Raw genomic sequence first — 22,339 nt, 5'->3', positions numbered from 1 at the left:
CTAGTTCTGGACTCCCCACCCCAGGGATAAGATCTTGTCTATTTACCCTATCCGTGCCCCTCATGATTTTCTAAATCTCTATAAGGTCACCCCTCAGCTCATTTGCTCGATATGTTTAGGTTTGAATGGAAATTGTTGAAATCAGAAGATACAAGTTGATTAAAGTTAAACACAGAAGTGTTTTGTTTTGATTGGAAGAATAAGGAGAGACAGTGCTAACAGTATACTTTTAAAGGTGTTGCAGGAATCTGATGGATATGCATGTAAAAGACTTTGGCAGTGACAGGATAAGTTGAGTAGGCATTGAAATATTCATATGGTATCCTTAGCTTTAGAACTGGAAGCACAGGCTGCAAAGGAAGTGTTAGACTGAGCATTCATAAAACACCAGTTAGGTATGCTGGAGAATTGACGTTACCAGATTTAAGAAGATGTCTCAGAGAGGATGTAAATGAGATTTAACAGAATTATATAGACAACAAACTGTTACATGGCTGGACATCTGGATTACTGTGTACAGTAGTGGTCACCATATTAACAGAAGGAGTTTCATACGTTGGAAGCTATTTAGAAAAGTTTTCCAAGTCCTTCACCTTGATTTTGTTACTCATGCTCACCTGGATTCTGCTTCTTTGTCATTGGAGGAGTTTTTGGGTGTGACATGCTGCAAATCTTTGTACTAAGCTACTCTCTATATTTAAGTGTTTTTGTTTTTCCGCTCAAGGATTGCTTTGTGTAAATCTAGGCTAGACATGCTTGATTTCTTTATGCCTTCTTTGATGATGTTCATGGTCACCTCAGCCTTTCCTATTGCCTAAGGGTATGTGGAATGATGTATAATGTTGAATATCCCAATCCTTTTGAAGCAGTTGAATTCAGAATAGTGTAATGGCTAAAATGTGCTTTCAGGCATTTGGCAATCTCATCAGTAATCATTGCAGTCATCTGGTCCATTTCAAGTACTCAAAATTTCCTGTAGTCTTTGCTGACAAAGTAGTCAATTCTTGTGAGAATGAAGAGGTCTACTTACATCTTCATCCATAGTCTGTCTAGGATGTCATATGTCATTTGCGGTTCTCTAACCTGCTTAACTTGGTACTCATTACTGACACTGCACTGGCTGGTGCGCTTGTTGGCTTTGTTGGTCATGTTTGATCAGTAGAACAGATCTCTTGCCTTCCTCAGATTTGATTTTATTTCTTGTTGTCTTGCATGCTGCAATTCAGTTTCTGTCCTCTCAACACCTTTGTGTGTTGGCTCAACCTCCTTTGTACGATACGCCATCTTGGGCTTTCAGTTCATTTCTGAATATGTAAAGATCTGTGTCTCCTGAAGGCAACCCAGATTATAATTAGGATATTGATGCTTTCATTCACCTTCACTTGTCAGCAACCCTCCTTCACATGTTGGGTGGTAAAGAGTTTTGTCTTTGCAAGTTGTAGTAAAATTCATTTGATGGTTGGCATGGGGTGGCCGAGTCTCTTCAGAGGTTTGTTTACATCTTTGGGGACAATGCATACACTCAGCTTTTCAGGTTGTTTCACTGCAAACATTTTGCTTGTAACCTATGCTGTAGCAGTTGTCACTTCCTTGACAGCTTTCTTTCCTGGCTCTTCAATTTTGTCTTTCAGGCTAGTTCTGAGAGCAGCTCGGAATTTCCTTAGCAGACATCTAATTGGTCCTACACTCTTACCTACTTTAAGGTGATCTTCTGCAAGAAGATACCCTAACCCTATTAAAATGTAACACTGTTGTAAATTAATGTAACATTATTGTGCTCCTGTAGAATTTGTACCATACCGAATGATGTAGAATGCTGTAAAATTGCAAATTTCTTTTGGCATTTTGAGGGCTACTAGTCTAACCTCCAGACATTTTCTGGCTGATGTCAGTAGCTTTTGCTTGTCATCAATGATGTCAAACTCCGTAACTTTGCCCCTGTCATTACATTGGGCTCTTAGAGTAATCTATCTTCTCAACACAAGTATGGTGCCATCATATTGCCTGACCTTACTTCTGAGGTTTTCATTTTTAGATTGCTATGTTAGGCTACTTTGCACAGGTCTGTGAAGATCATGATATTGCCATGATGCACCAGTGTTCATCTGATACTTTTTATGAGACTGTTGTTCTTCTAAAAGTCATCATTCATCAACCTGACTGAACCAACCTGTTGAATCATATAGAGTGGTTCATCAGAATGTTCAGCTGGTATCTTTCCAAAGATCAAATCTCTCTGAACTCTCTCCACAAGACCTACAGTTTGTGCATTCTTCTAGCCATACACCCGTGTGCAAAATTATGTGTAATGTGAGCAATGCTTTTCCCACACAGGGGATAATCTCTTATCGCTAAGAAGGCTAATGGAAGACTTTTTATCACGAAAAGAATTGAGCACAGGAGTAGTGAAGTCTTACTGTATAGGAGCTTGATGAAACTACACCTGGAATACACTGCGCAGCTTTGATCTCCTTCTCTAAGGGACGATATTGTTGACACAGAAGAAGTGCAATAAAGTTTCACCATATTTTTTCCCAGGACAGCAGGACAGTCTTGTGAAGAGAGATTGCGCAAACTGGCTTGTATTCTAATCAATTTTGAAAACTGAGAGGTAACCTCATTGAAATTAAGAAAGTACTTAAGGAGATGCTGGGAAGATGTTTCTCCTGACGGGGAATCTAAAAATTGGGGAATGCAATTTAAAAATAAGGGGAATTTCACTTAGGATTGAGATGGGGAGAATATCTGTTACCCTGATGGTAATGAATCTTTGGATTTCTATACCCCAGAGGACCATGGATGCTCAGTCTTTGAGTATATTTAAAATAGATGTTGATCAAGTTTTGATATTAGTCATGTAAAAGATAATGGGGTTAGTATGGGTAAAAGGCATTAACTTGAGAATAAAACATGCCTTCAAAGTCTGCTTTTTTTTCTGTTTTTCTGATAGATTTAGGGTGATGTGCATTTTGAAAAAGTCTTTTCCCACCAGTGTTAAGAGTGTATCGATATGTAGTTGTTTTAGTTTGAGTAGATCCAACAAAATTCCTTAATTTTGCCATCACACTTGGAAATGCTACCAGTTCTACATCATGTCATCTTTCATTTCGGCTGATGCTGAGAGAGAAAGCAATTGTGTTTTACTCAGTGTTTCGGCTGTGGCTTGTTTCTTTGATATTTTTCAGTTGTTATATCTGCATCACAGCTCTGAATATTCCTTTATTTGTCTATTGACAGCTATATATTTTTTTCTAATTGCTCTTCAACACTATCTCAGCTGCACTTCTAACACCATCTTTTGCGCTCTCATTAAAACTGTCTGTCCCTTACTGTGATTTCACTGAAACTGATTTGGAGATGCCGGTGTTGGACTGGGGTGTACAAAGTTAAACACCACACAACTCCAGGTTAAGTCCAACAGGTTTAATTGGAAGCACTAGCTTTCAGTGCACCCTCCACAACCACCTGATGAAAGAGCGGCGCTAGTGCTTCCAATTAAACCTGTTGGACTATAACCTGGGGTTGTGTGATTTTTAACTTAATTGAAACTGGCTGCAAAGTGGTAATCCTCTTGTCAGTGTCTCATTGTAAAGGTCACATGAATGTGACAAGACATGTTAGTACTGACTGCATTTCTATCCCAGATGTTTTTTTTTAATGTAGGGAATAATCAGAGGAGACTTGATATAAATGTTCAAAATCATGAAGAGTTTTGATTGTATAAAAAACTGCTTATGCATGTCAGCAACTGCTTACACCCAGTTGCAGATGGGTCAGTTACCAATATGAACATAGTCAAGGTATTTGGCTAAAGTGGTGGAGCAAAGAGGAATACATTTAGGCTGAAAGCTCTTATTTTCTGGAATGCACTGCCTGAAAGGGTGTTATAAGCAGATTCAGTGATGACATTGATAAAGAACTTACATGAAAATGTGTAAAGGAAACATTTAGAGCACTATGGGGAAAGATAGTGGAATGCGACTTATTGAATACGTCTTTCAAAAGGCCAGAATAAGCAGATATGTTTCTCCTTCTCCTATGCTGTATCATTGAATGATTATACAAAAATTGTAAAATCATTATAATTTTCTCAACCTTTCAATGCACTTTCTCAATATTTTGATTTTAATGTTCCCATCCTAGGGTTTACAAGAAATTCTCGAAACGTTCAACAAGTACAGTCACCTCTGGAGAGAAGACTGTGAAAACACTCTTGCAAAGTTTATAGAAGGTTCCCCTTCATTGTCTGCGTTTGAATTCCAAGTCAAGTTCTATCACAATCTGCAAATCCAAATTCAAGCTGAACCTCGGGTGATGTATCTGGGTGCTCTTGCATTGTATTCAGGTATTTGTTTCAAGATTATGAGATTATGTTCTGTGACGTTTGGGAGAAAAAACTTAAAGGAGATTATTTAAAGATTAGATAAAATTATTAATATTTTAAGATCATATTAAAATATCCAACATTTTGTTCAAACTGCAATTTTATTTGAAGTCAGTCGAAGTATGACAATTAAATTGATGTTTCGCTTGATGTTGATTTGGTCTGTACAAGAATAATAATGCCTACACTTTTTTTTAAACATTTACTATGAATGTTCTCGGTGTCGCAAGAAATAGGAGCAGGATTGGACCAAGTGAATTCATCTGAACTCTCAGTATTTCCATGGATTATGGCCTGATTTTGCAGCATACTTAGCACATCAACGACTTGTTTAAGTATTAACTCATCCAATTTGCATAAAAAAATGAAAATTTGATGTGGTCTTGGTATGACAGCAGGATGTGGCTGTGCATAGGTTTAACTTGTGAAGTACCATAACCACAACAATGGCTAACCTATACAGGTCTGTAAGAATGAATCCCCCTGGCCTTTGAGAACTCTGACTGAATGATGCTCACTTGATTACGAGATTCCATTTTGGGTTCAAGTATATATTGAATGATTTTAGTACTATTTCAAAATCCGCATCTGCAAATTTTGGCAAGTGCATCTTTCTTGTATAGACTATTCTGCTTCCCCTCTTAGCTCTTACACATGACTGATGTAATTGTTCCATAATAAGACATATCACTATCTTATGACCATCACAATTACTCAACAACCAGTGACTCACTACCTGCAGATCCTAAAGTACGCTCTAAATTAGGTGCAATATCAGTTTTGCATCTTGTGGCTGCATCTGTGTAACTGAGTGACAGTGTTACAACATTATCAATCTTTTCTTCCTCTTCTGCTTCCTACTTGTGCCTGGCCATTTTGGAGTTCTTGGATATCTGACAAAAAGGAGAGAACAAGGATTGGGTTGTGCTGAGGGGTTGGGAAGAAATTTTAAAAAGACCATCTGTGTGTTACTGTTTATGTGTGGAGTCCAAGTTGCTTTGGCACTTTTTATTTATTGTAGAAAGTGTTAGGTGAGGATCCAATATTCTTTCTGACTTATAGCTGACCAGGAACCTCTTGCACTCTTAATCAGTGTCCTGGGTGTGTGTTGAAACATTTGCATGTTGCAACTCAATTTGTTTGTCAACATTATGAAGAACTTTCTTGGCCATCAAATTCTGTAGCTGGACATGAGCCCAGAGTTTCTATTCATTGGTGGGGGCACCAACTCTTCCACTCCTGCTTAGACAATTTACAGCTTATAAGTTTGAATGGTATGATATGCAGGAATTGAATTGAGTTGAATTTATTATCACGTGTACCCGAGGCACAGTGAAAAACTTTGTCATGTGAGCAGAGCAGGCAGATCACATAGTTAATTAGCATAGATAAATAAATAATAGGTAAACAGTGGCAAAAACAAAAACACAGGTACAGGCAAATGCTGAAGAGTTTGTGGGTCCATTCAGTATTCTAACAACAGCAGGGTAGAAACTGTTTCAAAATGGGCTGGTGAGTGGGTTCAGGCCTCTGTACCTTCTCCCCAGTGGTAGAGGTTGTACAGATGCCAGGGTGGGATGGATCTTTGAGAATGCTGATGGCCTTTCCTTGATAGCAAGCCTGGTAGATGAATTCTAAAGGTGGAAGATTGGCCTTTGCGATTGTCCGGGCTGAGTTCGCCACTCTGTTTAACCGTCTTCAATCTTGAATGGTACAGTTGCCATGCCAGGTAGTGATACATCCAGAAGGAATGCTCTCAATAGCGCAGCTATAATAGTTGGCAAGGGTATTCACTGTCGTGCCAAATTTCCTCAGCTGCCTGAGGAAGAAGAGACATTGTTGGGCCTTTGAAACCAGTGCATCCCCATGAAGAGTCCAACAAAGCTTGTTGTTGATGACTACTCCCAGGAGCTTGACACTCTCCACTCGTTCCACCTCTGTGCTGTTAGGAAATTGTGAAAGGTAAAATATGATAGGTGCATGCCATCATATTTGATGGTTTCCATTGGTTATGATTCTGTTTTTACCATTCCAAATGATGATGACCACCTCCATGGGAATACAGGTTTATAGCCAATACTCTCCCATCAAAGTAGGTTCTGCTGCAATTGTGCACCACTTTGCCCTGCCAGAAAAGGGCATGTGTGTTGGTTCGTGTGATGGGATCTGTGTGAAGTGACTTTCTGAGTTCAATAGCTGACAGTCTGTGCAAGCTGAGAAATGTGGGTGTTAGGTTTGTAGCAGTGCTACATGTGTGAGGAAAACAATGAATGAGAGGTATGATTCTTAGATAGTAAAGGTTGTTGATTGGTGATCAAAGTAGGAAGACAGTGATTTGAACAATGTGTGAGGCCTGTGGTGCATTGCAATGTTATTTGAAATTTACTTTACTCACATTGATTAAGCAAGTGAGGACACTGAGCATCTTTTGGCACTGTGTCCAGATCCTTGGGGCTACACTGTTAGTGACAACTTAGCTGCTAATGGCTTCAGATCATTTGTCTTCATGATCTTCAGGTCGCCTATGAATGCAGGGTCTCTCTCCTCTTGTTTATCTCCTACATCTCCTTCAGTTCTGCATCCAAGAGCTTTGAAGCATACCCTCTGTCCTATTGTGGCATTATTCAATGTTCACATTGCCCAGACCAGCATGGCTGTAACCATAATATGTCTCCCCTTTAAAAGATGCAAGTGGACATAAAGTATTTCAAGCTAGATTTATGTGGTGCAAGCTTTTCATATAGCTGCCAGGCTAAGGCATGCAACCACTCAGCAATGTGTTTGAAACCTGTTCTTGGGGAACATACAATTTTGCTGGACTGGGGTAGACAAAGTTAAAAATCACACAATGCCAGGTAATAGTCCAACAGGTTTATTAGGAAGTACTAGCTTTCAGAGCACTGCTCCTTTGTCAGGTAGCTAGTGGAGCAGGATCATTAGGACACAGAATTTATAGCAAAAGATCTTTTCACATAAATTGTGTGTCTTACAATCCTGCTCCACCAGCTACCTGACGAAACAGCGTGCTCTGAAAGCTAGTACTTCCAAATGAACCTGTTGGACTATAGCCTGGCGTTGTGTGATTTTTACCTATAAAAATAATGACAGAACATATGACTTTAAAGTGAATCAATAATGATGCCTCTGTGACCTAGTCCAATGATCCCCTTTTCATCTCACACTGCCTAACCTGGAGAGTGCATACAGTCTGACACACCATGCTCAACACCATAGGACATGGACTACAAGATCACAATGACATTCATCGTGTTTATAGAAACTTATCTCATTGATTTTTCTGTGGTGTTCGAACCCTGCCATGTCTTTGGAAATATCATGACGATCCATTGCTTGTGGCCATGGACATATCGCATATGGTGAGCCCTCTGCTGTAAGTATTTAGAAGTTCTGTAATAATCAACTTTTGTTACTTTATTGGTTTGTATATTTACTTAAACAGATGATTTGAAGTTCGCCTTGGCTGAAGAAAGTAGAGCCTGGATGATTGGATATTCTCATCACTGCAATGAAAAATATAAAACAAATCTGGATAATATATTGGGCTTTGTAGAAGAGACTTCAAAGAAGCTAAATCGCTCAGTGAATGATATGGATGATATAAGAATTATCATGGGTTCTTTAAAAGATATCCGGGAGAAACAGATTGACATCGATTTACAGATTGGACCCATTGAGGTAGATATACTTTCAACCTTTGTTTGAAGAGCTAATCAGAGTCGTATTTCTTCTCAGTAGTTTTAAGCAATGATACAAAAAGGTTGCAAACTTCTCAATGCCATCTAGACTTTTCACCTCTTGGAGTAAATGCCCTGGCCTAACTCGCTGGGTAAAATCTCTGTATGAAAATGAGTTGTTCTGAGACAGTATTCATGTGAAAGAAAGATTTAACCAGTTCCTTGTGACTGTAGTGTCCATAACATTTATCTACCCATATTTCTGACAGCAGGTGCTAATAGACTGTGGGCAATCTAGTTTATAGTTTACCCATATTTATGCTTGATCTTTGGTTGCTTTATGCTAATATTGGTGAAGAAAGTTTAGAAAGTGTTCTGCACTCTGTGACTTTCCTCCTTTTGATGAAGACAGAATTAGACTGTATTTTCAAACTCTATTAGAATTAGCTTTATTGTCACCTGTACTCATGAGTACAGAGAAAAGTTCACAAGTCGCCCCTATACAGTGCCATCTTAGGTACAAATGTACTTAGGTACAGATTCTTAGGAAGAAAATCAGAAAGTAAAGAAATAAAAAGTCCAGCATTACAGACCTTTGGGCCATCTTAGGTATAAAAGTACAAAATCATAAGAATAAATTATAAAAATAAAGAAATGAAAAGTCCAGAACAACAGCCTTTCCAACCCAGTCCATGCCAGTACCTAACCTCCAGACCACACTGAGCTTTACCTTGATGGTCTCGAGGCCAGGAGAAAGTCTTAGATTCACCTTGAGTCCAGGAGTCTGAGCTGAGGCCAGGAGTCTGAGCTGAGGCCAGGAGTCCGCGCTGAGGCAGGAGTCCGCGCTGAGGCAGGAGTCCGCGCTGAGGCAGGAGTCCGCACTGAGGCAGGAGTCCGCACTGAGGCAGAGAGCCTGCGCTGAGGCCGGGAGTCTGCGCTGAGGCAGGAGTCCGCACTGAGGCCGAGGCTCTGCGCTGAGGCTGGGGGTCTGCGCTGAGGCCGGGGGTCTGTGCTGAGGCCAGGGGTCTGCGCTGAGGCCGAGAGTCTGCGCTGAGGCCGGGAGTCTGCGCTGAGGCCGGGAGTCTGCGCTGAGGCTGGGAGTCCGCACTGAGGCTGGGAGTCCGCGCTGAGGCTGGAAGTCCGCACTGAGGCTGGGAGTCCGCACTGAGGCTGTGAGTCTGCGTTGAGGCTGAGAGTCTGTGCTGAGGCTGGGAGTCCGCGCTGAGGCTGGGAGTCCGCGCTGAGGCTGGTGTCTGTGATAAACCGAGATTCTGCACTGAGGCTGGGTGTCCGCGCTGAGGCCGGGAGTCTGCGCTGAGGCTGGGTGTTCGCGCTGAGGCCGGGAGTCTGCGCTGAGGCTGGGAGTCCGCACTGAGGCTGGGAGTCCGCGCTGAGGCTGGAAGTCCGCACTGAGGCTGGGAGTCCGCACTGAGGCTGTGAGTCTGCGTTGAGGCTGAGAGTCTGTGCTGAGGCTGGGAGTCCGCGCTGAGGCTGGGAGTCCGCGCTGAGGCTGGTGTCTGTGATAAACCGAGATTCTGCACTGAGGCTGGGTGTTCGCGCTGAGGCTGGGAGTCTGAGCTGAGGCTGGGAGTCCGTGCTGAGGCTGGGAGTCCGTGCTGAGGCTGGGAGTCCGCGATGAGGCTGAGAGTCTGCATTGAGTCTGGGAGTCCGCGCTGAGGCTGGGAGTCCGCACTGAGGCTGGGAGTCTGTGCTGAGGCTGTGAGTCTGCGTTGAGGCTGAGAGTCTGTGCTGAGGCTGGGGGTCCGCGCTGAGGCTGGGTGTCTGTGATAAACCGAGATTCCGCACTGAGGTTGGGTGTCCGCGCTGAGGCCGGGAGTCTGCGCTGAGGCCGGGAGTCTGCACTGAGGCTGGGTGTTCGCGCTGAGGCTGGGAGTCTGAGCTGAGGCTGGGAGGTCTGTGCTGAGGCTGGGAGTCTGTGCTGAGGCTGGGAGTCTGCGATGAGGCTGAGAGTCTGCATTGAGGCTGGGGGTCTGCGCTGAGGACGGGAGTCCGCGCTGAGGCTGGGAGTCCGCGCTGAGGCCGGGAGTCCGCGCTGAGGCCGGGAGTCTGCGCTGAGGCTGGGAGTCTGCGTTGAGGCTGGGAGTCTGCGTTGAGGCTGGGAGTCCGCGCTGAGGCTGGGAGTCTGCGTTGAGGCTGGGAGTCTGCGTTGAGGCTAGGAGTCCGGGCTGAGGCTGGGTGTCTGTGATAAGCCGAGATTCCGCTCTGAGGCTGGGTGTCCGCGCTGAGGCCAGGAGTCTGCACTGAGGCTTGGAGTCTGCAGTGAGGCTGGGAGTCTGTGCTGAGGCTGGGAGTCTGCACTGAGGCTGGGAGTCTGCAGTGAGGCTGGGAGTCTGCGCTGAGGCTGGGAGTCTGCGTTGAGGCTGGGGCTCTGCGCTGAGGCTTATGGTCTGCGCTGAGGACGGGAGTCCGCGCTGAGGCTGGGAGTCCGCGCTGAGGCCGGGAGTCTGCGCTGAGGCCGGGAGTCTGCGCTGAGGCTGGGAGTCTGCGTTGAGGCTGGGAGTCTGCGTTGAGGCTGGGAGTCCGCGCTGAGGCTGGGAGTCTGCGTTGAGGCTGGGAGTCTGCGTTGAGGCTGGGAGTCCGGGCTGAGGCTGGGTGTCTGTGATAAGCCGAGATTCCGCACTGAGGCTGGGTGTCCGCGCTGAGGCCAGGAGTCTGCACTGAGGCTTGGAGTCTGCAGTGAGGCTGGGAGTCTGTGCTGAGGCTGGGAGTCTGCACTGAGGCTGGGAGTCTGCAGTGAGGCTGGGAGTCTGCGCTGAGGCTGGGAGTCTGCGCTGAGGCTGGGAGTCTGCGCTGCGGCTGGGAGTCTGCGTTGAGGCTGGGGCTCTGCGCTGAGGCTTATGGTCTGCACTGAGGCTGGGAGTCCGCACTGAGGCTGGGAGCCCGCGCTGAGGCTGGGAGTCTGTGATGAGGCCAGGATGCTGCACTGAGGCCGGGAGTTTGCGCAGAAAATGGTTGGATACTGCATTTTTTAAATTCGACTTTGAATATGTATAAGTCATGTTTGCTTTAACAAGTTTACCATTGATGTTCTGCAGTAAAATGTGGGGGCAAATCTGAAAGACCTATATATGCCACTAAGGATGCTAAGGCCATTTTGGAAGGAAATAAATGTTTTCCTTTATTGGCTTTTTTTAAAAAATAATGCAGGAATTCTATACCTTGTTGAATAAATATGAGATCCAAGTAGTTAAAGAAGACTCTGACAGAGTGGATACATTGCGTTACACATGGGAAAAGCTCCTTTTACATGGAATGGAAATACAGAATCATCTCATTTCTTTGCAACCTTCATTTCGTACAGAACTGATCACCAATGTTAAAACATTTATGGGAGATTCAAATAAATTTTGTTGCGACTATGAGAAGGTAATATTAACATTTCATTATAGAGTTCCACAGGCTATATTTCTGATCATTACTTGACATCTTCTCAGTTATAAAACATTAAAGAGAAATAATTAATTACTAAATTACTGAACTGGCTTTCTTCATTCATGCATAATTAAAAATGAATTGATTTAAATGTGCTAATGATTTATTTTTGATCATGTGGCTCTGTATTTGTACCATAAAGCTTTGCTGCAAAGGACAAAAGTAACAAGAAATGATTTTATAACTATGCTTGTCTCTCGTTTCATTGCCAAAAATGATGTAGAATAAAGACTGATCACATTTTCTATCAAGGTCTCTATCTGATGCCATTTTTGCAGGGCCAGTCAGTTCCAATAGTCCCATTGTAACATGAATTTGGGGCATATTGGATATCAGTTGATGCTGGCATAAAGTGAATCAATTAGAGAAGCATCCTGAGTAAGGCTCACCAAAGTCGGTGCCATTATAATGGAAGAGAATGGATGCAAAATTTCACAAACAATTTTTAATTATTGCCCACAGGAAGGACAGTATGTTTACCGAATGTAATTTAATTTTACATATGACACTGAAGCCTCTGCATTATTATCTCTCCATTTTGGAGTGTTAAAATCAGCATACAAACTGGGAGAAGTCAGCTGCTATCCCAATGCATAGGGCAGCAATTGAATTAATAAAACAGAAGGCAGGGAAAATGTTATAACAAAGATAATACAATTGAAATGTGCAAAAGCTATCAACGGCTTCTGCCTTAACTTGATGGATAAATACACCCATTGTGAAACAAAACCAAGAGATCTTGGGTCTTAAATTTGTTTAATACTGATCTTTAGTGTGTTGGCAGTAGGAGAGCCATATAGTTTCTCTATTCCTGGGTTGCAAATGTGTTGCTGGTCAAAGCACAGCAGGTTAGGCAGCATCTCAGGAATAGAGAATTCAACGTTTCGAGCATAAGCCCTTCATCAGGAATAAGAGAGAGAGAGCCAAGCAGGCTGAGATAAAAGGTAGGGAGGAGGGACTAGGGGGAGGGGCGATGGAGGTGGGATAGGTGGCAGAGGAGATGACCTGGGGGGTGCAGTGAGAGAGGGACTCACTGAAATCCTTGTAGAGGGAGGAAGAGAGCTTCTTCAAGGAAGGCATCCTTGTAAGAGGATTCGCAGTAGGTTAAAATCTTCGAGTAAAAAATGAGGTCTGCAGATGCTGGAGATCACAGCTGCAAATGTGTTGCTGGTCAAAGCACAGCAGGTTAGGCAGCATCTCAGGAATAGAGAATTCAACGTTTCGAGCATAAGCCCTTCATCAGGAATAAGAGAGAGAGAGCCAAGCAGGCTGAGATAAAAGGTAGGGAGGAGGGACTAGGGGGAGGGGCGATGGAGGTGGGATAGGTGGCAGAGGAGATGACCTGGGGGGTGCAGTGAGAGAGGGACTCACTGAAATCCTTGTAGAGGGAGGAAGAGAGCTTCTTCAAGGAAGGCATCCTTGTAAGAGGATTCGCAGTAGGTTAAAATCTTCGAGTAAAAAATGAGGTCTGCAGATGCTGGAGATCACAGCTGCAAATGTGTTGCTGGTCAAAGCACAGCAGGTTAGGCAGCATCTCAGGAATAGAGAAATCAACGTTTCGAGCATAAGCCCTTCATCAGGAATAAGAGAGAGAGAGCCAAGCAGGCTGAGATAAAAGGTAGGGAGGAGGGACTAGGGGGAGGGGCGATGGAGGTGGGATAGGTGGCAGAGGAGATGACCTGGGGGGTGCAGTGAGAGAGGGACTCACTGAAATCCTTGTAGAGGGAGGAAGAGAGCTTCTTCAAGGAAGGCATCCTTGTAAGAGGATTCGCAGTAGGTTAAAATCTTCGAGTAAAAAATGAGGTCTGCAGATGCTGGAGATCACAGCTGCAAATGTGTTGCTGGTCAAAGCACAGCAGGTTAGGCAGCATCTCAGGAATAGAGAATTCAACGTTTCGAGCATAAGCCCTTCATCAGGAATAAGAGAGAGAGAGCCAAGCAGGCTGAGATAAAAGGTAGGGAGGAGGGACTAGGGGGAGGGGCGATGGAGGTGGGATAGGTGGCAGAGGAGATGACCTGGGGGGTGCAGTGAGAGAGGGACTCACTGAAATCCTTGTAGAGGGAGGAAGAGAGCTTCTTCAAGGAAGGCATCCTTGTAAGAGGATTCGCAGTAGGTTAAAATCTTCGAGTAAAAAATGAGGTCTGCAGATGCTGGAGATCACAGCTGCAAATGTGTTGCTGGTCAAAGCACAGCAGGTTAGGCAGCATCTCAGGAATAGAGAATTCAACGTTTCGAGCATAAGCCCTTCATCAGGAATAAGAGAGAGAGAGCCAAGCAGGCTGAGATAAAAGGTAGGGAGGAGGGACTAGGGGGAGGGGCGATGGAGGTGGGATAGGTGGCAGAGGAGATGACCTGGGGGGTGCAGTGAGAGAGGGACTCACTGAAATCCTTGTAGAGGGAGGAAGAGAGCTTCTTCAAGGAAGGCATCCTTGTAAGAGGATTCGCAGTAGGTTAAAATCTTCGAGTAAAAAATGAGGTCTGCAGATGCTGGAGATCACAGCTGCAAATGTGTTGCTGGTCAAAGCACAGCAGGTTAGGCAGCATCTCAGGAATAGAGAATTCAACGTTTCGAGCATAAGCCCTTCATCAGGAATAAGAGAGAGAGAGCCAAGCAGGCTCTTCCTCCCTCTACAAGGATTTCAGTGAGTCCCTCTCCCACCTCCATCGCCCCTCCCCCTAGTCCCTCCTCCCTACCTTTTATCTCAGCCTGCTTGGCTCTCTCTCTCTTATTCCTGATGAAGGGCTTATGCTCGAAACGTTGAATTCTCTATTCCTGAGATGCTGCCTAACCTGCTGTGCTTTGACCAGCAACACATTTGCAGCTGTGATCTCCAGCATCTGCAGACCTCATTTTTTACTATTCCTGGGTTAGAAGGAATGTGAGTTATTTGTGATAATTACAGTTGAAAATTACAATTGTATGGCCATGGGATTCAATAGTGAATAATCAAATAGTCTCAAAACTCCACATTGACAGTTTTAATTTTTTACATCTATTATTATTTAATGATTGCAATCTTGAAGTTATTCATATGACCAGAAAGCTAAAATACATTGCACTTTCTGAGAATGTTAGTGCTGAAACTTTGTGAAGACTGCACTTTCCTTATTGCTTCTCTTGAAAGGATGGAACACTGTCCTTATACAAGGACAATCAAGCAGTAGTAAAATAATCTGACAGAGAGGATTCGACCAAATTTTATATTGTGTTGTCCCCAAAAATCAGTAAGGTGCTATCCGGCACTAACATCATCAAAATATTCTTGGTAACTGTTTGCATCTTATTTACGCAGGTCTATAACAATGTGTGCTCATCTCATGCAGGTTGAAAATCCAGCAGAGGAGAAAATGCCAGAAAAAGTGGAGATGGACATCCAGATCCCTGGCATTCTGCATTCAGTTCACTGGTTTCCCACTGAAGTTAAAGTGGGAGTTTAATGGAACTCCTAACAAAACTTGCGACTACAGCTCTTTGCACAGTATAATTTGTTTATTTTACAAATCGTTTAAGATCTGTCAGGATAATTTCACTGTTTTGTACATTTCTTTTTCTATTGCAAAGCCAAATACTGTCTTCTATCCTTTGTATCAGGGAGGCCCCATGCAGCCTGGACTGTCTCCACAAGAAGCAAATGACCAATTGGTTATCTATCAGGTATAGTGACCATGGAACTTGTTTGTGCTTTACTAATTATTTGGCGGAGAGGCATGTCTTTTTGTTTTTAGTCAGGTTATCGTATAAATACCTTCTTCATTTTTAACTCAAGTAGAATTTGGGGAAGGTGATAATTTCAAAATCAATAATTTTAACCATGACATTAAAAAATAGTATATACTGTCATGATGAATCTTCTCAACAGATAGTAGGTCAATTAACTGGTATAACGTTCAAGTAGAATGCCCGGTATTTGATCAAAGTGGCAAACTGTCATTATAGAAAGTCTGATGCGAGTTAACCTCTGTGTATCCAGTTCTGTCATTACTCCTGACCCAGGTGAAAGAGAAGCAGAGTGAATTAATTAAGTAGATATTTAGTGGATTCCAACCATGTCAGTCTATTCAGGTAACTTAATGTTTGTCAAAAGGCATAGATGAATCTGAATTTGAGTAATGTGTTGGATTATCTGTTCTTCAAGAGGGTGGAAGTGCCATTCCTTCCAAACTCACTCTCTGAAAGATCGTCATACTTAAGGTTTTAATGTCTGTAAAGGTGTGAGAAATTTTTTCAAAACATGCAAATTAACTGAAATACCAACTGAAACTGTTAGATAGCTTTCTTTTTACAAGGCGCTTGTTTTCCCAACATCAGACTTTAAACCACATTTTCCAATGTAAAGATTTTCACATTGTAAGGTCTGTATGTGTTTTTGTGTTGCAGTTGGCTTGCAGATTTCAAAGGAAAATAGAAGTTATTTGCAAGACTAGATTTATGAACAGAGTCTAACTGTGGGAGCTTTGTTGTATAGATGACATGTTTTATTAGATAATGCTCTGTCTAATCATTACAGAATCGTTTTGACAATCTCTATCGCAAATACATCACCTACACGAGTGGTGAGGAACTCTTTGGACTGCCAGTTACACAGTGTCCTCAGTTGTTGGAGATAAAGAAGGAGCTGAACCTTTTACAGAAACTTTATAGTCTCTACAATAATGTTATCAACACAGTGAATGGTTACTTCGATATTCTCTGGTCTGAGGTGAACATAGAAAAGATAAACAGTGAGCTTTTGGATTTTCAAAACAGGTTTGTTAGCTGTGTGTATTCTCTTGAGCTCTTACCTGATTTTACACAAACCAGGAAATTTCATATTTTGTGATAAAATATGCGTGAAAAGATAGTGACATTTTTAAAAAAAAATTTAAGAAAACTTTGTACCAGAACTTACTTATTCATTTTTCAGCTAGTTTGTTGGGCTTCAGGTTTATGGACATATATTAGACATTAGGCAATACCAACTAAGATTAGATTAGATTCGATTCCCTACAGTGTGGGAACAGGCCCTTCGGCTCAACAAGTGCACACAAACCCTCGGAAGATTAACCCACCCAGACCCACCACCCTCTGACTAATGCACCTAACACTACGTGCAATTTAGCATGGCCAATTCACCCGACTTGCACATCTTTGGACTGTGGGAGGAAACGGAAGCACCCGGAGGAAACCCATGCAGAATCTATAAATCCATATTATCGACCCGAAAAATATTTTGCAAGACTGATTTTCATATCATACAACACAAAACCCATTTATTGATCATTTTGGCAAGCTATATCATTAATTTATCACTGGTACTGGTGTCCAATTAGCAATGTTTCGCAACAAATAATTTATAGTCATTTCACAATGAAATCTTTAAAGTCAAGAGAACGTGAAAGATGAAGAATGTCATTTAGAGAGGGACGGGAGTGGAAGGAAAACAGGATGACTTTCAGTAAACCTGATTGACATGGTTGCTAAAGCTTAAATCTTAAGGTGATTTGAACTGTAGTATAGAGTTGAATAGTAGGTCACATTTGTATGGATGGCAATACATTTTGATCTATTGGGGTCTTGTTGTTTATGTAGCCTTACAGAATAAAGTATTTTAATCTATTTTGAGCATACAATGGATCGTATTGTAATATAAAGGGCAGTGGCAGCTTTCTTTGTCCTGGTTCTTGCTCATGACCTGCACTAAGCTTAGTGTTTGCTAATATTGATTCACTGCTGGTGATGAAACCTATAAAGACTCTTCAGACAGTTGTTTAGTGTCATATCTGATTGTTATTTTGTAATTAGCTAACTTTTCCAGTTATTTATTTGAGAGTTGTGGGAAACATATACCCTAGCAGCACTGAGGGTAATACTGGAGTAAATGGTCAAGGGGTATTTGAGGGTGGGGTGTCTTTCCCGTCTTCTCTGGATGAGAGGTTCTTCTGGATGGAGCTGAGGTGTGAGGGGAAGCAGGCTTCTTCCCTGAAGGGCAGAAGTTCTTTTCTATTGCCTGTTAGTCTGCATAGTAAAGAGTTTGGCTGAGAAAATATGACATAATTCCAGTGTACTACACACCTAATGCTGATAGCTGAATCATGCAAATTGGTTCATCAACATCAGTTGTTCATTATCGGTGAACTGCGATCATCAGTCTTAGCCTCAAACTTCAGAAGTAGCTCAACAGTCACCAAGGGTTGGCAATGTCAAGACGTTGGGGCTGGGTGGCAGTGTGGAACCAATCAGGAATGGTGGAAGCAGTGATTGATGGGTTTAATTCGAATGAATAGAAATGTTCTTCCTCATTACATAATGAAGCAAATTTTAAAACATTAAAACTAGCCTTTTGCACGCAATCCTGCAGAGTCCGTTTAAGATACATTTACTTTGGCTGCTGAGCACCTGAAGAACTTTTTTATTACGTATATAGGGATGTCGACATCTCTGGCAAAGCCATTGTTGCAACATTGTTTTTTTTGCATGTTAACAACTAAGTACACATGTTATGAAAATCATTTTTACAGTAGCTATGAGAAGGACCTGGATGGTAGGTCTCTGTTTCAAGATCCTATGCTCTCTTTTACCAAATCCACTGCACACATTGTCATGGTGCATAGTGCTTAAGACAAAATAACTCTTCCAAACATTTACACCATCATGCAATGTGTTTCTAGTACAGAGCGAGCAGGCATAACACCTGATAGTGAACCTGAAGGCTCTCAATGCATGTTCAGTTCTAAGTCATTACTGTTCAGCTTGGTTGGTAACAATCAAGTAACAGTTTGGTCACTTAGTTTGTTGCCTGCCTTCCTTATTGATTGATTTGGAAGGGGGAATTGAACAGGGTGAGTAATAACCAGCCAATGCACTATTTTCAAAAAATATCATATACAATTTAAGAAAAACAGTGTTATTCTATGCTCAGAAAAGTGATAAATGAAAAATAATGTATTTTCTTCATACCAACAACTCGGCAATGAAAAAACACACAGAAATTGCTGGAAAAGCTCAGCAGTTCTAGCCGCATCAGTAGAGCAAAAGCTAAATCAATGTTTCAGGTCCAGTGACCCTTCATCAGAATGAGATGGGTCACTAACACAAACATTGACTCTGCTTTCTCTCCATAGATGCTGCCAGACCTGCTGAGTTTCTCCTGTAATTTCTATGTCTGTTTCAGATTTCCAGAAGCTTTTAGTTTTATTTTTGTAATTAATAAATTTGAAAGACTAATTTCTATCTCCGCTGTGTCTGAAGTGCAGTTTATCTTTGAATAATTACAGTTTAATAGTATCTGAACTATTACATTTCAGATGCCGTAAATTACCTCGAGGTTTGAAGGAATGGCCAGCCTATCTTGATTTAAAGCAGACCATTGATGACTTCAGTGAAAGTTGTCCCTTGTTGGAGATGATGTCTAACAAGGCCATGATGGCTCGTCATTGGCAACGCATAGCCCAAGTTACAGATCATGACTTTGATATTGACAGTGAAACATTTAAATTGTCCAATATAATGGAAGCCCCATTGTTAAAGTACAAAGAGGAGATTGAGGTGAGTTTTGATTTGTATAGCTATTAGAATTTGTAATGTTGACTATATATTGAATTGTTTAAAATAGAGAAGAATGCTGGAACATCATTTATCACTTAAACCCGTCTACATTATTTTCATTTTAAATAAGAAACGTATTTCAAGAATAATAGTGTAATGGAACTTTCAACAGCAGCTGGCAATGGTGATGGATGGCACCAAGTGGGGCATCTGGAGCAGTTGTGCTGGGACATTCAGCAGGAGATGGTGATGGTGAGGGAGAACACTGGGTGGGCAGCTGGAGGAGTCAAACAGAACCTCCCAAGAGGACAGAATCCCATTAGCATAAGGCAACCAGATGGAGAGAAGGAAAAGAGAGAGACATGGGATTTCCTGAATCAAATGTAAACCACAGACTTAGTTCCATATAAATACCATGTCTTCCTTGTTTAACCTTAATTTAACCTCATCTTTGTAGCAGTCTGATGCCAGTGGAGCAAAGAATCCCTGCTTTGTGACCTTTCCACTGTCTGTGTGATTTCATCTCATTTTACATTTCTGCGCAGTCAGCAGGACTTCACAGGCATCAAGTCACAACAGCTGAAGTTGAAAGGCTGGCTAAATGAGATTGGTGATTGGAGGAGTTGAACCTGGCAAGGTGAATGAGGGAAGCTGAAATGTCTGAGGCTGGAGGAAATTGTAACTTTAGGCCAAAGTCAGGAAAAGGTTCCCCATGGTGTTACAGAGGAAAGAAGTGGCTGGATGTTCTTGCTGTCAATGAGTAGGAGGCCGCTCAGATTTGGGGGAGGACCAGAAATACCCAACAGTCGAAGATGGAATGAGGATGCACAACTGGGTGGCTTCAACACAAGTATGAAGGTAGTATTTTTGATGGAACCTCTGTGTGGGGAAGCCTGTCAGGAAATACTGCAAAGTAGTACAGAAGGTCAAAGAAGTCTGTTGCAGATTTTTGAGGTACTGACAAGGGTTATCTTGGGGCAACAGTAGCCTGACACAGTGATAGCAGAGCTTTTATGAGTACAAGCAGCTGAATGGAGGAACTTGGTCTCTGACTCGATGTACAGAGCTCCCACTGCCTGGCTTTGAGTGGGATACCCCAATAGCTTAATGCAGGGATTGGAAATCGCCAATCATGATGACATCACACTCCCCCCTTTCTATCCTCAATCATGCATTTCATAGTGTGAGGTCTCTGGTGGTTCAGCATCCAATTGATACTCTAATGAAAGTACAGACGTTTAGAATAGATATGATATTAGAGTTGAATATTTTTAGAGACATTAGGGTGTACTAATATATATGGTGACTGCGACACATTACACTGTTGACAGATGGAACTCACACGTCTTTGACCTCCTTCTATGTGCTCAAAGTGTATTGGCCTGTAAAGCCCCTTCGAACTGTTTGTTTATCAGACAATCAGTCTATTTGATTACCCACTATCATCATCACTATTCTTGAAGGCTCATGCCAGCCATCACCAACTGGTTGGCATCATGATTTGCTAGACCATCACGTGTTATATGTAACAGAGTTCACTTAGTGTAACCCTGGGAGCTGCCCTCATCACTGTCAGGGTAAAGGGTAGCATACTCAACAGATTCCTGACTTCAGCAATAAACTTTTATCTTCAACCAAGAACATCCACAGATATTTATGACCACTGTCAAATTTGTGAGTGGTTTATGTTAGCTAAAGCAGGGAAGCTACTTTAGCCCAGTATGTGATCTCTCGTTTCTAGGAGACTTCAGACGTCTTTGCAATATATTTGCAATACTTGACCTCAGTAGTAAAGGGACGAAGCATGTACTCATAGTCATGGAAGTCTTCACCAACTTCATAAAGACCATACTCAAATGTGACCAAAGGGCCTCAGTTATAGCCAAAACACAGGCACATGACTGGTTTGTCTGTTTCAGTATTCCATATTGAATTCACCATGATCAGGGACATACCTTTAGTGGCAAGATTCTACCGGTGTATGGCATTACCAAAAACCAAAGGGTAATGTACAATGTCAACAATTCAAGCGTCTTCTGCATGATTGTCTGCATACCTTGCCTCCTGAGAGTAAATGATAGTGGTACTGTCATAGCGCATGGTAATGTTTCACCAATTCTAATACTATGAAGACATGCGTTTAGGTGGGATTTGAATTCAGTCAATAAATCTGGAATTTAAAGCTAATCTCAGTAATGTGGACTATAGAAACAACCTTCAAATGTTTGCCTTTGAGAGAAGGAAATCCGCCATCCTTACCCAATCTGGCCCACTTGTAACTCCAGAGCCACAGCAATGTGTTTGACACTGAGCTGCCCTCTGGAACGGCCCAGCATATAACTCAAAGACAGTTGGGGCTAGGCTAATAATACTGGCTCTCCCAAAAGCATCGTCATCCCATGATAGAATAAAGGAACATTTATTTCTCAAAAGTCTCCAGCTTTACAGCTCCCTCTTTACTTTGACCTTCCTCTTGTTTAAGCAACACTTGTTTGGTACTTCTAATATGTCTGTTTGGATTTAATACTCATATTTGTTTAATAATGCCTCTTGAATTATTGCCTATACTAGAAGCTTAATATTCCATTACCATTAAAAAAGTACACCTGGTTGACTAAGAATCTTTGATGGCATATACTTAGTAGGTCATCTTAAACAAGCTATTATTTTGGATATAAATTTGCTTGCTAAGTTGGAAGGCTCATTTTCAGATGTTTCATCATCACACTAGATACCATCATCAGTGAGCCTCCAGTGAAGCACTGGTGTTTGTGACCCGCTTTCTATTTAGGTATTTAGGTTTCCTTGGGTTGACAACATCATTGCCTGTGGTGATGTCATTTCCTACAGTGATGTCATTTCGCATCCTTTTTCTTAGAGTCGTAAATAGAAAGCTGGTCACTAACACCGGAGGCTCACTGATGATGTTACCCAGAATGGTGACGAAACATCTAAAAATGAACCTTCCAGCTCAACGAGCAAGCTTACATCCAAAACCTCAACCTGGGCATCAAATCTTTTCAAAGCTCACAAAGCTATTAATTGATTAGTTATAGATAAAAGTTTTACAGTAACATAAAACGAAAAACTGTCGATGCTAAAAATCTGGACAAGAAATTAGAGGACCTGATCCATTAATTCTATTTTCTCTCCACAGATTCTACCAGACCTGCTGAGTTTCTCAAGCAATTTCTGCTTTGATTATAATAAAATTATGTAGAAGTTAACCAGAAAAGAACAGTTGAATTGCCGTTTAACTGTGTGATTTAAATTAGAAAATG

General features: G+C 42.2%; 1 protein-coding gene across 1 annotated transcript in view; it reads left to right on the top strand.

Annotated features, from left to right (window-relative positions):
- The window catches only part of LOC132824077 (dynein axonemal heavy chain 5-like), a 285,827-nt gene that overhangs the window by 83,979 nt on the left and 179,509 nt on the right, over positions 1-22,339 (top strand). Inside the window, 6 exon segments of the mRNA XM_060838346.1 lie at positions 4,144-4,345; positions 7,845-8,080; positions 11,248-11,466; positions 15,126-15,188; positions 16,042-16,280; positions 18,818-19,058. Of these exon segments, the coding sequence (XP_060694329.1) occupies positions 4,144-4,345; positions 7,845-8,080; positions 11,248-11,466; positions 15,126-15,188; positions 16,042-16,280; positions 18,818-19,058 (1,200 nt within the window).

Source organism: Hemiscyllium ocellatum, chromosome 17, assembly GCF_020745735.1.
Source record: "Hemiscyllium ocellatum isolate sHemOce1 chromosome 17, sHemOce1.pat.X.cur, whole genome shotgun sequence".
In the NCBI taxonomy this organism is placed as follows: Eukaryota; Metazoa; Chordata; class Chondrichthyes; order Orectolobiformes; family Hemiscylliidae; genus Hemiscyllium; species Hemiscyllium ocellatum.
This window is presented reverse-complemented; position numbering and strand designations above follow the sequence as displayed.